Source organism: Prinia subflava, chromosome 16, assembly GCF_021018805.1.
Source record: "Prinia subflava isolate CZ2003 ecotype Zambia chromosome 16, Cam_Psub_1.2, whole genome shotgun sequence".
NCBI lineage: Eukaryota > Metazoa > Chordata > Aves > Passeriformes > Cisticolidae > Prinia > Prinia subflava.
In genome coordinates, this window is record NC_086262.1 from 2605061 (window position 1) to 2628528 (window position 23468).

At 53.5% G+C, this 23468-nt stretch overlaps 2 protein-coding genes across 2 annotated transcripts; both read right to left on the reverse strand.

Moving 5' to 3' along the window:
- Positions 1 to 3656: 3656 nt before the first annotated feature.
- On the reverse strand, positions 3657 to 9128 carry LOC134559037 (protocadherin alpha-6-like). Its single transcript, XM_063413496.1, has one exon. The coding sequence runs from the start codon at positions 6279 to 6281 to the stop codon at positions 3672 to 3674; it is 2610 nt and encodes an 869-aa protein (XP_063269566.1). The 5' UTR covers positions 6282 to 9128; the 3' UTR covers positions 3657 to 3671.
- Positions 9129 to 12885: 3757 nt separating this feature from the next.
- LOC134559273 (protocadherin alpha-13-like) lies at positions 12886 to 18115 on the reverse strand. Its single transcript, XM_063413880.1, has 2 exons — positions 13287 to 18115; positions 12886 to 12966 (listed from the first exon to the last, which is right to left on the reverse strand). The coding sequence occupies exons 1-2, from the start codon at positions 15780 to 15782 to the stop codon at positions 12886 to 12888; spliced, it is 2577 nt and encodes an 858-aa protein (XP_063269950.1). The 5' UTR covers positions 15783 to 18115.
- Between the last annotated feature and the right edge of the window lie 5353 nt (positions 18116 to 23468).

The following is a 23468-nucleotide window of genomic DNA, read 5'->3' on the forward strand; positions in this document are numbered from 1 at the left end:
GAACTTGTGGAGGACTGGAGAAATCCCAGGGATCAGTAATGCCTGTGGAGCCTCTCCTTGACATTTTCTACTAGAATCCTCAAACCCTGGGAAATGGCAACTCCACCTAAGCACACATTCTCCAGTCCTGCACCAAGGACACAGACTGTTCTACAGATTATCTCCCTCAGGCAAGACCCTTCCCTGCTGAAGGTCATCCTCATCACAACACATGCCCAGGCCATGCCTTGTGCCACCTGCAGACTCTCAGTCACCACACCACAAATCCTGCTATAAGAATGTCCTTTGCACATCCTCACCATTCCCTACAATTGGCACAAAGAACATCTGGAGGGTTATCAAGCCCCTCCCTGTCTGGCACATTCTTCTCATCTGTGTATTCTTCATGCTTGATGCCTTTTCAGCAGTCTCAGGTGGAAACACCACAGAACATGAGAACTGACTTCTGAAGAACTTTATCACATAAAGGCGTGGCAGGTGTCACCCCAGTGCACATGGAGTTTGCACTTGGAGAGAAGGAGAGCAAATGTCAAACACAAGCACACACCATAATATCAGCTGGATGGAGAATTTGTACCATAGAGAACCTCAGCTGGGCTGCTGTGCAGGGTTTTGTGTGCACGTCAGACACCAGAATCAGCCACCTGTGACTGCAGGACACATCACTTCTACCAGGGGTAAAGTTTCAAGTCCACAACTATGGGAAGCTGAATGCCCAAAAATGACATCCACATTATCATGTGGCCTTAAAAATTAGCCTGAGGAGTGCCAAGGATCCACCATGGGAAGATCTGTGGCTGTGGAAGCTACTAAAGATGTCTACCACCATACAAGGACAGGAGGCTGAAGTGCTACACTCCTGGAAAAGATTGTCCAAAACAGGAATCCAAAAGTTCACTGGGAATTAGTCAGCAGTCTGCATGGCACACCCTCTTGACCCATGCCTGCTCTGCCTCAGGCAGGCAGCAGCACAGGGGACTGTCTCTGGTGGGAAATATTCATAACCTCAAAGGACATGATGGGAATTGAACTAACATGGAATTCACCCAATACACTGAAGGCCTTCAAGTCCATACCTTTAAGAGCCCAGGAATGGATCTTGGGAAGGAAACCTGGGCCCATCCTGACTCATAATTTTCTCTAGATATCCCCCATTCCCTACTCTGGGGTGTGTTCTTAAGGGAAGAGTATCAGCTCCCATTCTTGTCTTCTTAGGACACGGCCCATGGTCTTCCCAAGGATTTCCAGTTCCCACTGACTGGGAGGTCACACTCCATATCATGACATGGTCACGGCCTCCTCAGCACCACTGCCATGCTCACCTCATCTCCTGGGCCTTCCCCAGTCTCAGAGGGAAACATCACCCACTTTGGAGAATACTGTTTATAGAGGAGACGTCAGGACAACTCTGAAGGCAATGGCCATGGACAGCATGGGGTGAAAGAGCAACCCAAGTGCTGAAAAATACATCAGTGCCAACAATGGTACCGACTGCACAGGAAAAGGTGGTGTTGGGTATTGTGTGAATTTTTAGGGTTTTGGAGCTTTTGTTTCTTAGAAAAGAGAGTTTCCAATGTCTGTTTTAAGGGTCTGGCTGTTGATACAAATATTGACATGAAAATAGGATGGTCTGTGGTCATGCCATCTCACTGGACAATCCAGCTGCAATCCACTGCAGAAAGGCAAGCCAAAAAAAAAAAAAAAAAGAAAACACACTTCAGATCACACTCCTCTGCCTGCACACTTTCTACTGGTAACTAGAATAAAAACATACTTGGACAAAGAACAGAGAAAATTTTGTTTAAGAACTTCCCTGCTTTCACTCTACAGAGCCAAGATAATGGGAGAAACTACAGCATGACGAGAGAGAACAATGAAGTCACCACTGTCATCTTGCATCACCTCTCGAATGGAGTAGAGTCAGAGAAGAGTACAGAGCTCTTCATAAGACACCACATGGAATACCAGCATGATCAGCAGTCAGCAACAGTAACAGCACAGGAAATGGTACCTACAGGACTGTCTCATCACATGGTGCAGGTCCTTCCAGGGACTTTCAGTTCCATCAGACAAATCTCACTGCACAAGGTCAACCTGGATATCAGGAAGTGGCCAGGGCCTACACAATGCCACAGCCACATTCACCTCTGCAACCCCTCACTGCCTCCTTTACCTCCTCAGGCCTCACTGCAGCTTTGGCAGAATATTGCCAGCAATGGGAGAACCATAAAAACCACAGAGATGGTATCATATAGACCACACCCAGCACTCTACTCCTTCTGAAGTGTGATGTGAGAATAACTCCAAATGACAATGGCATTGATTACCTGTTGTGATAGAGTAACTCAATCATTGACAAGCGTCCAAACAAAAAGGAGGAGAATTCATGTTTCAGGTTTTATTATCAGGTCTTGTTATTAGGGATTTTGGTGCTTGCTTGGTTGGTTGAGTTTCTTCTTTCTTGGCAATTTCCCAGGGCTTTTGAAAGGACATGGCTCCTGATACAAATATTCCAAGAATATCACAACAAGCCAGTGTCCGTCATGCCAGTTCTCCACCCAGGAATGCAAGTCTGCAACCATTCCATCAATGACAGCACAAACCCCCTGACAGCTGATATTACACACGCTGTGCTCAGCAGACTCCCTGTAGTTGACCCTTCATGTTTCCTACTGCTTCAGCTACTCTGCATGGAAATCCTGATCACTTGCAATTTCTGCTACTCCCCTGAAATGTTGGACATCTGTTTGTAGACACGGTGTCAGGAGATCTCTAATGATAATGAGCACTGATTCCATGAGCTCATCTCAGAGAAAGAAACAAGTGATGACCACAGCAGTGTAACAGATAATATCCATACAGGAATATTTGTGTGGTTTTTAAGAGAATATTTCTGTATAATTCACAACTCTGCCACTGGTGATACAAATATTGAAAGAATATAGTGACAGGCAAGTGTCAATCTCCAGCCATGAAAAGAAGTAGATAGAATGATTTTGAGGGGGAAAGTGGCTGTGGAAATAAAAAATCCTTTTTATACACCGACCGTGAATTTCCAACGTCTGCATGGACAGTTTATAATGCTATCTAGAAAACCAATACCCTGGGAAAACAACACAGGAAATTCCAATAAAACCTTCCTGGGTACCATAATCAATCTGCTGGGAGACTCAACGGGGAAAATCTACACCAGGGAGGGAGAAAACCTTGAGGCCTCCATTGTAACCTTTCAGCACGTCACCTGCACCGAGGAGGAAGAGGGGAGAGGTTTTGACATTGCTGATATCAGCGCAATCAGCACTCAGTAAAGGCAGTTAAGTGGTACATGGTGCCTGGGAGATTGTGACCTCTACACCGTGCGTGTCTTCACCTCCTGCAGCAAACTCGGGTTAAAATGCTACAAACCAGAAAACAAAAGCCCTGTCTGCAGAGCTGACACCTCGGAGCACATCTGATCACAATCGACAGAGATTGCTGTGTGCGGGAGAGCAAACACAGGAGAGAAAAACTCGCACTCGGAGCAACAAACCACAGCCACGGTCCCCAATTGCTGCGGGATGCCCGAAGACATTTCCCAGCTCAGGAACAGCTGGGAGGGTCCGGCAAGGGCGCTGCGGCAGATACAAGGATGCCGATACGATTTCTAAGATCCAGCCAAAATTACGCTGCCCTCAGGCCGCGGGGGCGGAGCCACGGTAAGAGCAGGAACTGCAAAGGGGGCAGGGGAGACTCGGCAGAGTGGGGAGAGAAAGAGAAAAGGCGAGCAAGGGATCGGCACTGACCGTGTGGAGGAGAGCGGAGGGCTCCGGCTGCGGGTCCTTGGGCGCGGCGCCGGGCGGCGGCGGAGGGAAGTTGGGGCTGAAAACCATGAGGTCGCTCTTGGCCGCGCCGTCCGCCACGCACAGGCTGCGGCTGTGGCGCTGCGAGTACGACCAGCTGCCCACTTCGCTGGCGCACACCAGCGTGGTGGGCCCGGGCGCCGACAGCACGGCCGCCCGCGGCGCCCAGCGCGCCGCCGCGTACAGCACCACGGCCAGCAGGAACAGGCTCGACACGGCGCAGATGGCCACCACCAGCCACACGTTGGTGGCCGCACTCGCTCCGCTGGGCCCCGTCTCGGCGCCCGGCGCCGCCCGCCACGACGACGACGACGACGACGATCCCGCGGCCGCGGCCAGCGCCGCCTCGGCCGCCTCCAGCAGCGACACGCTGAGCGTGGCCGTGGCCGAGCGCGCCGGCTCGCCGTGGTCGCGCACCACGATGAGCAGCGTGTGGCGAGCGCCGTCCGCCTCGTCCAGCGGCCGCGCCGTGCTCACCTCGCCGCTGTAGAGCCCCACGCGGAACGGGCCCTTGGGCCGCGCCTCCCGCAGCTCGTAGCGCAGCCACGCGTTGTAGCCCGAGTCGGCGTCCACGGCGCGGATCTTGGCCACCACCTGGCCCGCCGGCGCCCCCCACGCCGCCCACGCCCACAGCGTGCCCGAGCCCCAGCCCGCCGCCGCCGCCTCGGCCGCCGCGCCGCCCGCCTCGGCCGCCGAGCCCGCGGGCGGCGGCAGCAGCGCCGGCGCGTTGTCGTTCTCGTCCAGCACGAACAGCTGCACCGTGGCGTTGCCGCTCAGCGGCGGCTCGCCCGCGTCCACCGCGCGCACCTCGAACTGCAGCACCTGCAGCTCCTCGTAGTCCAAGGGCTGCAGCGCCCACACGCGCCCGCTCTCCGCGTCCACCGACACGTAGCTCGACGCCGGCCGCCACCCGCCGCCCGCCGCCCCCGACCACGACGACGGCGACGACAGCGCGCCCGCGCCGCCCTCCCACAGCGAGTAGCTGACGCGCCCGTTGCCCGCCTCGTCCGGGTCCCGCGCCCACAGCCGCGCCAGCTCGGCGCCCGCCGCGTTGTTCTCCCGCGCCAGCACCGTGTACACGGCCTGCGCGAACGCCGGCGCGTTGTCGTTCACGTCCGACACGGGCACCCGCAGCCCGCGGCTGGCGCGCAGCGCCGGCGCCCCGCCGTCCTCCGCACGCACCTCCACCTCGTACTCCGACACCCGCTCCCGGTCCAGCGCCTCGCGCAGCACCAGCGAGTACGAGCCCGAGAACGTCGCCTCCACACCGAACGGCGACGCCGGCCACACCCAGCACCGCACGCGCCCGTTCGCCCCCGAGTCCCGGTCCGACACGCTCAGCACCGCCACCACCGTCCCCACCGCCGCGTCCTCCGCCACCGGCACCGACAGCGACGTCACCCGCACCTCGGGCGCGTTGTCGTTCACGTCCAGCACCTCCACCACCACCTTGCAGTGACCCGACAGAGGAGGGTTTCCTTTATCTGTCGCGTCCACTTGCAGGCGATAGAGACTAACATCCTCAAAGTCTAAGTTACCCGTAAGACGGATCTCTCCGCTGTTTCTGTCAATTCTGAAAACGTCTTTTCCATCCTGAGGCAACAGAGTCTGGAGAGAATAGGAGACATTACTGTTCGACCCCTCATCCAAATCCGTGGCATGAAGTCTGGCGACCAATATACCGTGCTCTGCATTTTCTGGCAGCCGCACTTTATACACGGACTGGTTGAACTGGGGCGCGTTGTCGTTCGCATCGAGCACCGAGATCTCCAGCTCCATGGTGCCCGTCAGAGACGGCCGGCCCCCGTCACTCGCCGTGAGCACCAAGCGGTGCACGGGAGTCGTCTCGCGGTCCAGAGATTTCCTGAGCACCAGGAATAAGGACTCACCGTCCTCCTCGGTTTTTTGTAAATCCAGAGCGAAATGCTCGCTGGGGCTGAGTGTGTAGGAGAGCTGCGCGTTCGCTCCAATATCCGCATCCGACGCGCCCTCCAGCGGGAATCGAGACCCCGGCAGAGTTGTGAGCTCCGCGATGCTGAGGTTTCTGCGAGCGGCGGGGAAGATGGGGGCATTGTCGTTGATGTCGGTGACCTCCAGCTCCACATGGAAGACGCGCAGCGGCCGCTCCAGCAGCACCTCCAGGCGCAGCGCGCACGGCGCGCTCTTGCCGCACAGCTCCTCCCGGTCGAGCCGCGAGCTCACCAGCAGCGCGCCGCTCGCCCCGCTCAGCTCCACGCTCGCCCGCCGGCCCTGCGCCACCAGCCGCAGCCGCCGCGCCTCCGCCTCGCCCGCCTCCAGCCCCAGGTCCTGCGAAAGACGGCCCACCACCGTGCCGGCCTTGGCTTCCTCCGCCACCGAGTACCGCACCTGCCCGCCCGCCAGCGCCCAGGCCGCCTGCAGCACCAGCACCCGCAGCAGCGCCGCACACCAACGCGAGCCCATCGCTGCCGCCGCCGCCGCTGTGGCCGCTGTGGCCGCAGTTGGTGCCGGCCCCGGCACGGGCCCCGCACGGCTCCCGCCGCCGCCCGCACGCAGCGGCTCTGCTGCCCGGCCCGCGCCGCCCCCCCGCGCTCACAGCCGGGCTCTCCGCCGCACCGGGGCGGAGCCGCCCGCACGCCGTTCCTGAGCCTGCAGCGACACCGTGCGCTGCTCCGCCGCCCCACACGCTCCGCACAGCGCCTGAGTCACAGCTCCGTCATGGCCATCTCCTCTGCCGTGTCCTCATCCTCTCTGGCTCTGCATTTTTAATCGTATCTTTTAATTTCTCTTTTTTACTTTTTTCTTTTCTTTTTACTCCTGTCTCTTGCCGCCTCCATCTCTTTGCTCTTTATTCTGTTTTGCTTCTTTCTTCTCTTCTTTCTCCACTTTCCTCTTGCCCTTACTGTCCAATGTTTACTGTCCGCTCCCTTTTATTTCCATCCGTCTCTTTCATGACTCTGCTCCTATGTTGCCGGTAACCTCGGACGCCGCGATCGAGGCACTCCATAACGGAATCAGGAGCTCGAATTACGGGGCATCATCTCCTCCACACGGGACAGCAGCGAATGGGAGATCACAGGAGACCAACTGCACTCAGCGTTAGAAGAGAACGTCGGTACATCCTGGTAACGTCCTTGACTTACCCCCTCTTGATTTCTCCTCTTTCTCACCTTCCTTCTTTCACTCATTTCTTTTCCTGTCTCTCCCCCACCTCATCCTTTTTGTGTAGAGAGAAAAAATTGCTCTATGCCTGCACATTCAATTAATTTTCTTTTCTTTTCTTTTCTTTTCTTTTCTTTTCTTTTCTTTTCTTTTCTTTTCTTTTCTTTTCTTTTCTTTTCTTTTCTTTTCTTTTCTTTTCTTTTCTTTTCTTTTCTTTTCTTTTCTTTTCTTTTCTTTTCTTTTCTTTTCTTTTCTCCTTGTTCTTCCCTCGCTGTCCGTTCTTTCCTTGCTGCATACTCTTTTTCTATTTTATTACAGTTTTTTTTACATGACTACACCGTTGTCACCAGGGAGTGCAGCCACACCATTACATAAAACCTCTGATTCCTGTTCCTCATCACTTCTCATCGAGGCTTGCACAGGGTTCCTCAGTACCGAGGACACAGAGATCCTCGACTGCACAGAGCATGTAGAGATAATGTTGGTGCATGCAGAGATAATGTTGGTGTGTGCATATAATCTCCTCTGTCATCCCTTCTTTCCTCTTTGCTCTTTCTTCCTTGCTTGATTTTTTCACTTGCAGAGATTCCTTTGCCTTTCTCTTCTTTTATTCCTTTACTTACCTTTCTTTCCTGTCTGTTCCTTTTTCTTTCATGCCTCACACTACCCTCCTTGAGTCCTCTTCTGCATCCATACCTTTAATTTTCCCTTTAGCAAAATGTTTCCTAAACAAAATGATTTCTAAATGTCTACATCATCCTCTTCATGCATCAGAGACCTGCCCTTTTATGGGAGTGCTCATGGGGACCTTGCAGGCCTCCTGATGAGGAACCACTGTCCTGATTTCCTCCAGAAAAAGTCAAGTACAGAGATTGTCCCTACACCTCCTCTCCCTTTCCCTCCCCATCACCAGCAAAGCCACACTCCTCACACTCCAGTCCCCTCCTGGACCAGCAAATAACACAGCAAGGCAAAAACGTGACAAAGAACAGCTGTACTACACCAGAAAAAGAATACACCTCCCTTGGAATCAGAGGAGCAATCCCCAAGTTCCACGACCTCAGTGCAAACAGGCTGCAATAACCACAAACATTCCATGAATTCTCTCCCTTTGGAACTCAAATGCATCCCAGCCCAGCACACCATTCTGCCACGAACACTGAAAATGCACAGTGCAACCACAGTTCCTAAGAATTCTTCACGTATTTCAATGAACAGCTGTTCTTCCTAACTCATTTTCCACCTGCTTGATGAATGACAAGCTCTTGCTTCTCCTCTCAGGCAGGGGTCAGAGATGACACAAAAAGAACCACACGAGGACACGCAGGTGTGCAGAGCAGGACAAAAGTGGCCAAGTTTTTTTACAAAACTCAATTTATACATTTCCTATGAGGCCTCTGGATTGGAGGATGGAATTCCACCTCTCAAACCACAATGGTCAAGCCAGTTGTTAATCAACTTTCTCCTCCCACTTAGAAATATGTAAACAATGAAGGACGGGAAAACATCGCCATTGCTTATAGTAGCAACTGCGAAAAAGTAAAAATTCTGACTCCAATATCAAGAACATTACAGAAGGTTTAGAGAAGTGTTCAAAATCAGGGTGACAGGAAAGCTCTGCCAGAAAAACACAGCAACAACTTCCATACTCAGAGGCATTAGCCCCCAAGGAATACCTCTCACTCAACACCATGATCCACCCAGAAATACATACCAACCTAAACCCACGGCATTTTCCCTGAAAACGTGCCCTCCACTCCCAACACATCTATTCTGAGGAATACATTCGAGGCCCTCCTCCATCTGTGCTTGCTGCCAACTGCTCAAACCATGCTGGACAAAGCAAGAAAGAAATGAGAGCAGACTGTGGTCCAGTCTGGCAATTCTAGACTATTTCAAGTGGCAAGGAAGTCACAAGGATTGTTGAGTCCAACTCCCAGTCCAGACACATTCGGTCCATGCAAGATGAAGACACCACAACTAAACAGGCATAAAGGTACAGCTGTCTCTCAGACTCATCTTCTTCAGCCAGAAGGGACTTACCTGTAACATCACTGCTTGCTTCTTCAGAAATGAAGAATTTCCAGAGCACAAAACTGGTTCTACCACTGACAGAGACCATTGGGAACAACGGATAGAAAATAATGACATGCATTCTAGAAAAGCCTTGAAATCACTGGGCAAAGTAGAGTGCAGTCCTATCGTGGGGGACGGGCACCACAAAGCTAAGGAACGACATTGTCTCAACATCAACATCAGCTCTGGGGCATGGAAAAGTCATCCTACACACTGATAGAAAATTATACAAATGTTTGCAACGGGACAGCTGCCAAAACTCAGTATCTCATAGTATATGGCATTACCAACACATTCCTAACAGGAGAGACAGAAAAACAAGACTGTGAGAGTTTGGTAAGAAGGGAGAAAAAGGCAAATAATCCCATTCCACTGCATTGAAATGCATGAAGGGAACAGCAGGGCATACGGATATGCAGAACTTGTGGAGGACTGGAGAAATCCCAGGGATCAGTAATGTCTGTGGAGCCTCTCCTTGACTTTTTCTACTAGAATCCTCTGTCTCACACCCTGGGGAATGGCAACTCCACCTAAGCACACATTCTCCAGTCCTGCACCAAGGACACAGACTGTTCTACAGATCATCTCCCTCAGGCAAGACCCTTCCCTGCTGAAGGTCATCCTCATCCCAACACATGCCCAGGCCATGCCTTGTGCCACCTGCAGACTCTCAGTCACCACACCACAAATCCTGCTATAAGAATGTCCTTTGCATATCCTCATCTTCCCCTACAATTGGCACAAAGAACATCAGGAGGGTTATCAAGCCCCTCCCTGTCTGGCACATTCTTCTCATCTGTGTATTCTTCATTCTTGATGCCTTTTCAGCAGTCTCAGGTGGAAACACCACAGAACATGAGAACTGATTTCTGAAGAACTTTATCAAATAAAGGCGTGGCAGGTGTCACCCCAGTGCACATGGAGTTTGCACTTGGAGACAAGGAGAGCAAATGCCAAACACAAGCACACGCCATAATATCAGCTGGATGGAGAATTTGTACCATAGAGAACCTCAGCTGGGCTGCTGTGCAGGGTTTTGTGTGCACGTCAGACACCAGAATCAGCCACCTGTGACTGCAGGACACATCACTTCTACCAGGGGTAAAGTTTCAAGTCCACAACTATGGGAAGCTGAATGCCCCAAAATGACATCCACATTATCATGTGCACTGAAAAATGAGCCTGAGGAGTGCCAAGGATCCACCATGCAAGGATCTGTGGCTGTGGAAGCTACTAAAGATGTCCACCACCATACAAGGACAGGAGGCTGTAGTGCTACACTCCTGGAAAAGGTTGTCCAAAACAGGAATCTAAAAGTTCATTGGGAATTAGTCAGCAGTCTGCATGCCACACCCTCTTGACCCATGCCTGCTCTGCCTCAGGCAGGCAGCAGCACAGGGGACTGTCTCTGGTGGGAAATATTCATAACCTCAAAGGACATGATGGGAGTTAAACTACCATGGTATTCACCCAATACACTGAAGGCCTTCAAGTCCATACCTTTAGGAGCCCTGGAGTGGAGCTTGGGAAGGAAACCTATGCCCATCCTGACTCATAATTTTCTCTAGATATCCCTCATTCCCTGCTCTGGGGTGTGTTCTTAAGGGAAGAGTATCAGCTCCCATTCTTGTCTTCCTACGACACGGCCCATGGTCTTCCCAAGGATTTCCAGTTCCCACTGACTGGGAGGCCACACTCCATATCATGACATGGTCAGGGCCTCCTCAGCACCACTGCCATGCTCACCTCATCTCCTGGGCCTTCCCCAGTCTCAGAGGGAAACATCACCCACTTTGGAGAATACTGTTTATAGAGGAGATGTCAGGACAACTCTGAAGGCAATGGCCATGGACAGCATGGAGTGAAAGAGCAACCCAAGTGCTGAAAAACACATCAGTGCCAACAATGGTACCGACTGCACAGGAAATGGTGGTGTTGGGTATGGACTGAATTTTTTGACTGTGGAGCTTTTGTTTCTTTGTTTGTTTGAAAACAGGGTTTCCAATGGTTTTTTAAGGGTGCAGCAGTTGATGTAAATATTAACATAACATGAAAACAGAACATTGTACTGTCATGCCACCTCACTGGACAATCCAGATGCAATCCTCTTCAGAAAGGCAAGACAATAAAAAAAAGAAAACACACTTCAGATCACGCTCCTCTGCCTGCACACATCCTACTGGTAAATAGAATGAAAACATACTTGGAGAAAGAACATGGAAAATGTGTTTAAGAACTTCCCTGCTTTCACAATGACTCTGCTGAGCCAAGGAAGAGAAGGGAGAAACTACACCATGAGGAGAGAGAACAGTGAAGTCACAATTGTCATCTCTTCACCTCTCCGATGGAGGAGAGTCAGAGAACAGCACAGATTTCTTCATAAGACCCCACATGAAATACCAGCATACCAGACAGAAACTGTAACAGCACAGGAAATGGTACCTACAGGACTGTCTCATGACATGGTGCAGGTCTTGCCAGGGACTTCCAGTTCCATCAGACAAATCTCACTTCTCAAAGTCAACCTTGATATCAGGAAGTGGCCAGGGCCTACACAATGCCACAGCCACATTCACCTCTGCAACCCCTCACTGCCTCCTTTACCTCCTCAGGCCTCACTGCAGCTTTGGCAGAATATTGCCAGCAATGGGAGAACCATAAAAACCACAGAGATGGTATCATATAGACCACACCCAGCACTCTACTCCTTCTGAAGTGTGATGTGAGAATAACTCCAAATGACAATGGCATTGATTACCTGTTGTGATAGAGTAACTCAGTCATTGACAAGCACTCCAACACAAAGGAGGAGAATTCATGTTTCAGGTTTTATTATTAGGTTTTGTTATTAGGGATTTTGGTGCCTGCTACGTTGGTTGAGTTTCTTCTTTGTTGGTAGCTTTCCAGGGCTTTGGAAAGGATGTGGCTCCTGATACAAATATTCCAAGACTATCACAGCAAGCCAGTGTCCGTCATGCCAGTTCTCCACCCAGGAATGCAAGTCTGCAACCATTCCATCAATGACAGCACAAACCCCCTGACAGCTGATATTGCACACGCTGTGCTCAGCAGACTCCCTGTAGTTGACCCTTCATGTTTCCTACTGCTTCAGCTACTCTGCATGGAAATCCTGATCACTTGCAATTTCTGCTACTCTGCTGAAATGCTGGACATCTGTTTGTAGACACGGTGTCAGGAGATCTCTAATGACAATGAGCATTGATTCCATGAGCTCATCTGAGGGAAAGAAACAAGTGCTGATGACCACAGCAGTGTAAGGGATAATATCCATACAGGGATGTTTGTGTGGATTTTAAGAGAATATTTCTGTATAATTCACAACTCTGCCACTGGTGATACAAATACTCAAAGATCATTGTGACAAGCAAGTGTCAATCTCCAGCCATGAACAAAAGTACATAGAATGATTTTGAGCGGGGAAGTGGCTATGGAAAAAAATTTCCTTTTCTTACACCAACCCTGAATTTCCAACCTCTGCACAGACAGTTTATGATGTTATCTAGAAAACCAACACCCTGGGACAAGAACACAGGAAAAGTCCAGTAAAGCCTTCCTGGGTACCATAATCAATCTGCTGGAAGAATCAATGGAGGAAAAGTACGCCAGGGAGGAAGAAAAACTTTACCCCTCCATTGTAACCTTTCAGCACGTCACCTGCACCGAGGAGGAAGAGGGCAGAGATTTGACAATGCTGATACCAGCACAATCAGCAGTCTGTAAAGGCAGTTAATGGTACATGGTGCCTGGGAGATTGTGACCTCTACATCCTGCGTGTATTAACCTCTTTCAGAAAACTCGGGTTACAATCCTACAAATCAGCAACAGAAACCGTTGTCTGCAGAGCTGACACCTCGGAGCACCTCTGATCACAATCGACAGAGATTGCTGTCTGCGGGAGAGCAAACACAGGAGAGAAAAACTCGCACTCGGAGCAACAAACCACAACAGCAACAAACCACAGCCAAGGTCCCTAATTGCTGCGGGATGCCCGAAGACATTTGCCAGCTCAGGAACAGCTGGGAGGGTCCGGCAAGGGCGCTGCGGCAGATACAAGGATGCCGATACGATTTCTAAGATCCAGCCAAAATTACGCTGCCCTCAGGCCGCGGGGGCGGAGCCACGGTACAAGCAGGAACTGCAAAGGGGGCGGGGGAGACTCGGCAGAGTGGGGAGAGAAAGAGAAAAGGCGAGCAAGGGATCGGCACTGACCGTGTGGAGGAGAGCGGAGGGCTCCGGCTGCGGGTCCTTGGGCGCGGCGCCGGGCGGCGGCGGAGGGAAGTTGGGGCTGAAAACCATGAGGTCGCTCTTGGCCGCGCCGTCCGCCACGCACAGGCTGCGGCTGTGGCGCTGCGAGTACGACCAGCTGCCCACTTCGCTGGCGCACACCAGCGTGGTGGGCCCGGGCGCCGACAGCACGGCCGCCCGCGGCGCCCAGCGCGCCGCCGCGTACAGCACCACGGCCAGCAGGAACAGGCTCGACACGGCGCAGATGGCCACCACCAGCCACACGTTGGTGGCCGCACTCGCTCCGCTGGGCCCCGTCTCGGCGCCCGGCGCCGCCCGCCACGACGACGACGACGACGACGATCCCGCGGCCGCGGCCAGCGCCGCCTCGGCCGCCTCCAGCAGCGACACGCTGAGCGTGGCCGTGGCCGAGCGCGCCGGCTCGCCGTGGTCGCGCACCACGATGAGCAGCGTGTGGCGAGCGCCGTCCGCCTCGTCCAGCGGCCGCGCCGTGCTCACCTCGCCGCTGTAGAGCCCCACGCGGAACGGGCCCTTGGGCCGCGCCTCCCGCAGCTCGTAGCGCAGCCACGCGTTGTAGCCCGAGTCGGCGTCCACGGCGCGGATCTTGGCCACCACCTGGCCCGCCGGCGCCCCCCACGCCGCCCACGCCCACAGCGTGCCCGAGCCCCAGCCCGCCGCCGCCGCCTCGGCCGCTGCGCCGCCCGCCTCGGCCGCCGAGCCCGCGGGCGGCGGCAGCAGCGCCGGCGCGTTGTCGTTCTCGTCCAGCACGAACAGCTGCACCGTGGCGTTGCCGCTCAGCGGCGGCTCGCCCGCGTCCACCGCGCGCACCTCGAACTGCAGCACCTGCAGCTCCTCGTAGTCCAAGGGCTGCAGCGCCCACACGCGCCCGCTCTCCGCGTCCACCGACACGTAGCTCGACGCCGGCCGCCACCCGCCGCCCGCCGCCCCCGACCACGACGACGGCGACGACAGCGCGCCCGCGCCGCCCTCCCACAGCGAGTAGCTGACGCGCCCGTTGCCCGCCTCGTCCGGGTCCCGCGCCCACAGCCGCGCCAGCTCGGCGCCCGCCGCGTTGTTCTCCCGCGCCAGCACCGTGTACACGGCCTGCGCGAACGCCGGCGCGTTGTCGTTCACGTCCGACACGGGCACCCGCAGCCCGCGGCTGGCGCGCAGCGCCGGCGCCCCGCCGTCCTCCGCACGCACCTCCACCTCGTACTCCGACACCCGCTCCCGGTCCAGCGCCTCGCGCAGCACCAGCGAGTACGAGCCCGAGAACGTCGCCTCCACACCGAACGGCGACGCCGGCCACACCCAGCACCGCACGCGCCCGTTCGCCCCCGAGTCCCGGTCCGACACGCTCAGCACCGCCACCACCGTCCCCACCGCCGCGTCCTCCGCCACCGGCACCGACAGCGACGTCACCCGCACCTCGGGCGCGTTGTCGTTCACGTCCAGCACCTCCAGCACCACCCTGCAATGACCCGACAGCGGGGCCCAACCTTGGTCTCTCGCTTGAATTCGGAAATCAAATATTTTAACTTCCTCGAAGTCCAGGGCTCCAGTGAGGTGAATCTCCCCTGTCTTGGGATTGACAGAAATCACATCTTTTCCACTGGGAGGGATGAAGTTCGTCACGGCATAGGTCACCTCACTGTTAATTCCCTCGTCCGCATCCGTGGCATTCACCCTCGTCACCAGCGTCCCCTCTGTAGCGTTCTCTGGCAGCTGCACTTTATACACGGACTGGTTGAACTGGGGCGCGTTGTCGTTCACATCCAGCACCGAGATCTCCAGTTCCATGGTGCCCGTCAGAGACGGCCGGCCCCCGTCACTCGCCGTCAGCACCAATCGGTGAACGGGAACCGTCTCGCGGTCCAGAGATTTCGTTAAAACAAGTTCGGGTATAAGATTTTGCTCATTCGATTTTTGTAAATCCAGAGAAAAATGCTCGCTGGAGCTGAGTGTGTAGGAGAGCTGCGCGTTCGCTCCGATATCCGCATCCGACGCGCCCTCCAGCGGGAAGCGAGACCCCGGCACAGACAATTCCGCGATGCTGAGGTTTTTGCGAGCGGCGGGGAAGATGGGGGCATTGTCGTTGATGTCGGTGACCTCCAGCTCCACATGGAAGACGCGCAGCGGCCGCTCCAGCAGCACCTCCAGGCGCAGCGCGCACGGCGCGCTCTTGCCGCACAGCTCCTCCCGGTCGAGCCGCGAGCTCACCAGCAGCGCGCCGCTCGCCCCGCTCAGCTCCACGCTCGCCCGCCGGCCCTGCGCCACCAGCCGCAGCCGCCGCGCCTCCGCCTCGCCCGCCTCCAGCCCCAGGTCCTGCGAAAGACGGCCCACCACCGTGCCGGCCTTGGCTTCCTCCGCCACCGAGTACCGCACCTGCCCGCCCGCCAGCGCCCAGGCCGCCTGCAGCACCAGCACCCGCAGCAGCGCCGCACACCAACGCGAGCCCATCGCTGCCGCCGCCGCCGCTGTGGCCGCTGTTGGTGCCGGCCCCGGCACGGGCCCCGCACGGCTCCCGCCGCCGCCCGCACGCAGCGGCTCTGCTGCCCGGCCCGCGCCGCCCCCCCGCGCTCACAGCCGGGCTCTCCGCCGCACCGGGGAGGAGCCGCCCGCACGCCGTTCCTGAGCCTGCAGCGACACCGTGCGCTGCTCCGCCGCCCCACACACTCCGCACAGCGCCAGCGCCACCGCCCCGTCGTGTCTGGATCTTTTACCGTTTCTTCCTACGGTGGTCGAATTTTTTTCTCTTCTTTGACTCTTTTGTCTTTCCATCTTCTTTCTTGCTCGCTTTCTCTTTCTTCCTTAGCCTTCTCTAGTTTCTCAGTTGTCTGTTCTGGTTTTTTTCTTTCTCATTTCCTTGCCGTTTTTCTTTCTTCTCTTTTAGTTTTCGTCCTTGCCTTGTCATGCCCTATTCTTTATTGCCCTTTCTCTTCTCTTTCGATCCTTCTCTCTCCTTACCCCCGCTGGTAGATCGTTCGTTGCCCCTGGCGCCGCGATAGAGATCATTAAACAGGAGAGATCAGCACTAATTACGGGTATCAGCGCCGAATGAGGTGCTCCCAGCAAGGCGGACGTTTTTGAGGACCAATTCCGTTCCACATTTAGAGGTAATTTCGGTGCATGTTGGTCATCTCGTCTGCCTCGCTCCGTCCTTTCTCCTTTGCTATTTTACGGATATATATTCCTTCTCAGCTTTCTCCTTTATTCCTGTATTCTTCTGCTATATATTTCGTGCACTCTTGTAATGTAATTTATGGTTTCATCCTGTTTTCTTTTCTTTTTAATATTTGTGCGTCTTTTATCTCTTCCTTTCTCACCTTCCTTTCTTTCTGTGTGCAGTGATACCGTCCATGACATGTCACTACAATAGTTTATGGTTTCTTCTGTTCTCTCTCTCTTTCCCTTTCTTTCTCCATCCTTCTTTGCATCTTTTTTATTTCTGCATTGTTCCTTCCTTCTTTCTTTTCTTTCTCATAGTCTTCCGTTTCCCCAATTCCTTCTCTTCTTCTCTTTTTGCCTCTCCTTTGTCTCTTTCACCAACTAATTTTTCGTATGAGTACATCACTCTCAACATGGAGTGCGGACATGTCTTTTAGCAAGAGCTCCCCTTTCTCTTCCCTGCCGACTTTCATCTCTCCAGATGAGGAAGAAACTTCCTGCTTTTCTGCAATTTATGTAAGACAGAGACTATCCCTTCTCCATCGCTTCCCTCCCCATGTGGGAGATGGACACGCTCCTGAACCTATCTCAATGAAGAGAATCCACCTCACTGTGACAGGGTAGCCCAAGCCCCAGACACGTCGACATCTGTGCAAAAGGCTTCGATTACACCAAGCAACCCATGGGGTTGTTTGAATCTTTCCTTTGGAGATTCAAACTCATCACAGCCCAGAACACCAATCCCCCAAGAACGCTGAAAAGGCACGGGTCCACCACAGTTCCTGTACGCTATTTATACAGCTCGATGAAGAGCTGTTCTTGCAGCCTCTTTTTCCACCTGCACGGCGAATGGCAAGGTCCTGCTTCTCCTTTCCGGCAGACAAGATCTGCCAGGATACAGCAAGGACCTCTATGCAGGGGCAGAGAGCTCCAGCTAGGCTGACATTCTGCAGTTTGTTACCAATGACACAGCCCACGTGCTACACAGCATCTCCTTTCCTCGGGGAACACTCTTCCCTATTCAAATTCAGCCTCCCTATGACGAATCCTCAATCCCTACTCCTGACACTCAGAGGGAAGGATCACTGCCACAGCACGCAGACCCTGCCTCACCACAACAACATTCCTCATTAATGGAAAAAAACAAAGCGGGAAAAAAGAGAGAGAAATATGTACAGTCTCCCTTTCTCCATCCCAGCAAAGCTGATGTCGTGGCTGTGAGATTTTCTACCACTATTTGAAGCTTCAGGGCAAAATCTTCCACATGTCCACACAATTCTCACCTGCCCCCGTTCACATTCACCACCTGCCCCCGGGTCCGCAGGCAGCGGCCGCAGACCTCCCTGAGGAGCACCAAGGACAAGAACAACTTCATCTGTAGCTTCTGTACACAAACCACCGTTCAAAACATTATTAAATACAATTGTGCTACTGACCTGTTTGTGTTCCTGCTTTTTTGATCTCCGCAGTGCCGCCAGTTCATGTGGAAACCCGCTGCTGGAGGCAGTCAGGCTTTCTGTGGGTATAAATGATGTCTTGATTCCAGATCCATCCCTGGTGCCATTTTTGTCTGGCCTATGCCATCAATGCAAAGATGGATTCTTCCCACCGTATCTTTGTAACTTACCTGCATTTTCGTATCACAACCGGCAACTGGGTTTTCTCCGCGAGGAAGACACTCAGAGAGTTTATGTTTCATGTCCCAAATCCTGGTGGAACCAGTCTTTGAAGATGAGTGCTCTTCCCCTCCAGAGCTTCTCCTGAGCAGGGCAGCAGGCACTGCTGCCGCCGAGGACTTGGGTTTATTAAACCCCTCAGCACATCTTTTCTCATTCCTAACATCCACAGGGGGTTTGTCCTTCTCTTCCTTGGATTAGGTTTGCAGATTCACACTCTCCTTACCATAGACCACAGGTGAACAGACACAGGTAAATCCGTTCTATCAACTACAACAGCGTTTGTTAACTTTTTCCAGGTGCAGGCAACAGAATGGAACTTTTTGATATCAGACGACTAGCGAAAAAATCCTGCACAGCACAATCATTCTCAGGTTGATCTGGAGACCAGTTCACGAGCTCTTGAGTTTCCTGGAATTTTCTGACGGTTTGTTTTAATTTCTGTAGCAAAAGGAAATAATGGTTTGGGTAGAGATCACTGTCTTGATTCACGGATAGGAAGAGATGCTGGGGATGATCTTCTATCAGCAAATCAATCACGTTTGCTCCATGTGAGTCCAGGACGAGAGGTGTTTAAGCAAGACAGATTTTGGCTTTTGGCTTGGATTATTTTCGTTTGTTTGGATTTTTAGTTTGGTTATATTTCGGGTTGATTTTAGATTTTTTTGTTTGTTCTGTTGGTTTGTTTTAATTTTTGTGGTGAGTTTGTTTTGGTTGATTGGGGGTTTCCCCCTCCTACTTACCTGTTTGCTAAATTAATTCACTTACCTGGAATAAGTAGGTCTTCTCTGGAGAAATATTTCATGCCGTGTTCAAGGAGTTGAAAATGTAATGCCGATGGCAGCAAATTCGATCTACAAGTATCTTAAGAGCCGTACTAAGTTAGGATTGCTGTAATTAAAACGTAGTAGGATGTTTTAAATCAGTGAAACAGCTGTTAAGGAGGTGACAAGCACTGACGTCGAGGACATAGGACACGGTCTCCTTTTTATTTTGGTCTGAACACCTGTCTATACAATTTTCATATCCACCAAGTAGCAGCTTCACGAAATGGTCATGCAATGCCGGATATCTGAACTTAGCCAGAAATAAAAATGTTTCCAAACACAAAGACAGAGTCAAAGGCTCCAAGATCACCTACAGGAAGAGTTGTGTCTTGTTTATTTGGATCCAGCCCATGCAGGATTCTCACACTGATGAAATCCAGCCACTGCCTGAGTAGCCGTGGGGTGACATTGGCGAATCCTTAGGCATTGTAGCCTTGCATTGCTACCACAGATGCACAACTCAGTGCCTTTTACACCACCCGCACCTATGAGGGGAACCCACAAAGGTTACAAGGAAAAGCTGAAATGATTCTGCAAAAAGCCCACGAGTGGTGGAAGGCTTGGTTTAGCGATTTCAATTTTGGTCAGCATCAGAGCATTCCCAGTGCTTCTCACTAAGCAGCGAGACGTGAGGAGTGATGATCCATAGCGAGGATCTGTAGAAAAAATCAGTATGAAATACTCAACATCCTGCAAGCCTAACGAGTGCCTAAACGTTACATTGAGCCTTCTTCATCAGGCAGGAATGGATGAAAGCCTGGTTAAAGTCCTGAAAAATAATAACCCTGCGTTTCGACATCCCAAGTTCAGAGCATCCATCAGAGCTCAAGGACCGATCCCTGGACTCTCAGAAAAGCAAGTACAGCCCAGTGGCAAACACACGAGTCAGAAGGTTCGTCTCTTATTGTTCTTCAGAGGGCGCAGAGACACACTGAGCATTCGAGGGCTGTTTGGAAAGCTCTCTTTAGACCCGCGCTGAAATGAGATCATTACTCCAGTTACACTCGGAGACAAGAAATGGCGAATTGGCAAGAGAAGGAAAACCAGCAGCTCCGACAGAATCGCTCCCGTCACCCAGGACACTTCCATCTCCACCATCCCAAGATGGAAAATACCGCACAGCAGCTCCACATCAGCCGCCTCAGGGCGACTGTCTCCATCGACGGGGATCCGGACAGAAAAGACCGTTCCCTCCAGAAGGGCAGACGAGTCCCGGACTCGCATCGTCGGATTTGCCTTTGTGTCCTTCTCTCCTCTTTAGCGCAGTTAGAGCACGGCACAGAACAGCCGGGTCTGGTTTCAAAGCCTCCCGAGGCCGAAAGCTCTTCTACCACTCAAGAGTACCCTAAGCACCGAGACAAGGACAGTTCACAGGGTCCCGTGGGTCTTTCAGCGAGGCGCTCCTCCCTGGACAATGCGACTGGAAGGAATGCCGTGGTGGCTCAGCGGCTGGGGCACCCACGCCGCGGGGTTTGGTGTTCGCTTTTGCACATCACCTCCAGCAGCCACCGAATGGAAGGGGTGGGACAACAAACCCGCCCCCTTTCCCCTCTGTCTTCGGGACGCTGGCACAGCTGGAGTCCCGATTTTCTTCACCGATGCCGGTGACCCGCGGCCGGCCCTGCGCTGTCCCGCTCTCCCTGTCAGCTCCTCCATTCCCGGCAGCGGCCCAGCTCCCGGCTCGGCCGCGTTCCCACGCCTCAATCCGCAGGAAGCGAAGAGCGGCACCAGTGGGGAAACGCGTTAATAAAATATATAAACCAAAAGAAAATAAAGTCGAATAATAACAATAACAGCCAGCGCCAAGCCACGCCCCAGGCAGTGCGTACCTCCCGGTCCCGGGGCGCTCCGAGGCGCGGGCGGAGCTCGCTTTTCTCCGCCTCCCTTCTCCGCCCCGCCCCGCCGGAAGCTCCCGGCAGCCTCGGCTCCGAGCGCGGCGGCGGCGGCAGCTCCGGGCTCGGCATCACCGGCGGGAGACGGAGCCGTCGCCGGAGCGGGTCCGGGCTCTCGCTCATCCCCCGCGGGCTGGCCCCGCTGGCAGCGGCTTTTCCCTTGCTCGCTCCCTCTCTCTCTTGAGGGAGGTGTCGCCCTCAAGCGCCCTTTATTTCGGCTGGAATTCCTCTGTGTGGGGTTTATGGGAGGCAGGATTTTCTCACGTGTTAAGAGTTTTAAGGATACGGTGCCTGCCTGCTGCTGGATTCTCTCTCTTAGGGGAGGCGGGTCTGCCCACACGGTCTGCGGGCAGGCGGAGATGTCCTTCACGAGGAACATTTTGGCTGCTTATTCCGCGATGAGAGCTTACGCGATGAGCACCCCGCGCTCCCAGCCTTGCTCAGTTACCATAAGTGACATCCAGACACTCGCAGTGGCCCAGGGAGGCCCCGTTTTCCCGGGAGACAGCCGGCACCGAGCCCTGGCCCTGGGCTGGAGGTGATCTGCCCTGCCCTCCTTCGCTGCTCAGCGCGGGGAGGAGCTGAGCGGAAAATCCTCCGAGAAAACACACGAGACACCCTTACAGGTGGAACACAAAACGTGGAGGACAATATTTATGGGCAGCAATGAGCACTGACCCAGAGGAAAAGCAGGCGAGGTCGGCGTCCCGCCCAGGGGTGGGGACACAAGACAGCCCCTGCGAGCGGGGTTTCTCTGGACCCTTTGGAAAGAATCTCGAAAAAGAGCCTGAGTTCCCAGGGAGCTGGCCGAGCCTACGGGGCTTGCAGAGATGATGCTCACGCTGGGCCTGCATCCCCGCTCTTTGCGGATCCATGCGGGGTCATGTCCCGGGGGTGAGGAAACCTCGGCGTTGTCCCTCCCTGGAAGAGCCGTGCGGACACCGGGCTGGGCGATCCCGCTGCTCTTCATTTGCTGAGTTCATTCCCCAGACACCATTAGAGCTGCCGCTCGGGAGCAGATGGTTCCCCTCCGTCCCGAGCTTCATCCCGGACAGATTGCATACAATTTATTAATAACCCAACAGATGCTCGGGCACTTTCCAGCTCAGATTATATTTCCTGATTGCTCAAATCCCGGCGGGGGGAGGAGCTGTTCGTTTATCTCCCACCGTTCCTCTTTGTGCCTCGCCAGTAGTGACCCCACAAGGAGGGAAAAGGGTGAAATTCTTGTGTGTGTGCCAGTCCTAATTCAGGGCGTGAGTGTCTGATAACTGAACGGGGCCTGATTCCAGCCTGGGTTCTGCCCTCGCAGCCCCGTGCCAGGGAGAAGCGGTGCTCGGCGCTGCCGGGGCTGCCCCTCTTCCCCCCGGCACTGCACGGACGGGACCCTCCGGCGCTGCTGGAGCCCCGCTCGCCGGGGTCTGGAAGGGAACGACGTGTCGTGATTCCCAGCAAAACAACAGGGAATTACTCCCTTTGATTCCAAGGGTTGTGCTAACTGGGTTGAGAAGAGCCAGGTTCTCCCTCCCGGAGCCGTGGAGATTGCTGTATCCAGGTGAAATTAAAACATCATCGTGAAAAAACCCTCGACACGAACTCCCCCAGCCTTGGGCAGTTCGGTCAGCGAGACAGGCAGAGCTGAGGGCCGGTAACCTCCTCCCCCTCACGAGCACAGCTTCTGAAGAGAGGAGTATTTGTGTTTGAAGGAGGGGGATGTATGAGAAGATGTACAGGGCTTATGCCCTGTGAGACCCCTCCCGGAACAAGATAAAATGCTCTGAACTCCAGAAAAAGCCATCACAGACCTTTCAGCAATACCATGTTCAATTTTAATGTATAAAATGGGCTTTTCTTTGCTCTGTAGGGAGAAGCACAAAAGCAGCAGGTTGTTTATCCTACTGAATAAACTAAATGCAGGTCTCTGAGGGATCTTATGCAAACCACTTACCTTGAAACACAACCCCTCGGGAAAGTGAGCTATGGAGAGAGGCATAGTTAATGTTTTACATCTTCAAAGCAGCATCCAAGTGCCTGGCTCAGCACCAGCTGCCATCAGGTATCAGGGAAGGTAGGGGCTGTGGTTGTAATTAGGGATGCAGGAACCACTTTTACCATATAGGTAAGGGGGATATTTGGGGCTGGAGTTTATTGGAGCCTGAGGCAGGGGTTAACCCTAAAGGCTCAGGGCTAAAATTAAGTCTTGAAGCTGAAGGTTAATTGCTAAAGAGAGAGTTTGGAGGGAAAATGCATTTCTTATTAGGACGCACGCCACAGTGTAGCTTTAAAATAAAAATAGGCAATCATTTCTGCTCAGTGGTAAAAGGCACTTCACTTTCCATGAATGCAGGTAAGAGACACTCTCAGCAATAACAGCAGAAGAATATTAAAGTCTGTTACATTTTTCATAGCCCTTGACATTTGCAATATAATTCCACTTCCTTGCCTTCACCAAGTCAAACAGATTTAGTGCAGGGGGGAGTTTTCTTCATTTCAGCCTCTGTAAATAAAGTCAGAGAATTATGTGGTTGCAGGAAAATAGTTCCTTCCTCTTTGCTCTGCAGCAAGAGGGAAGAGAGGCATGAA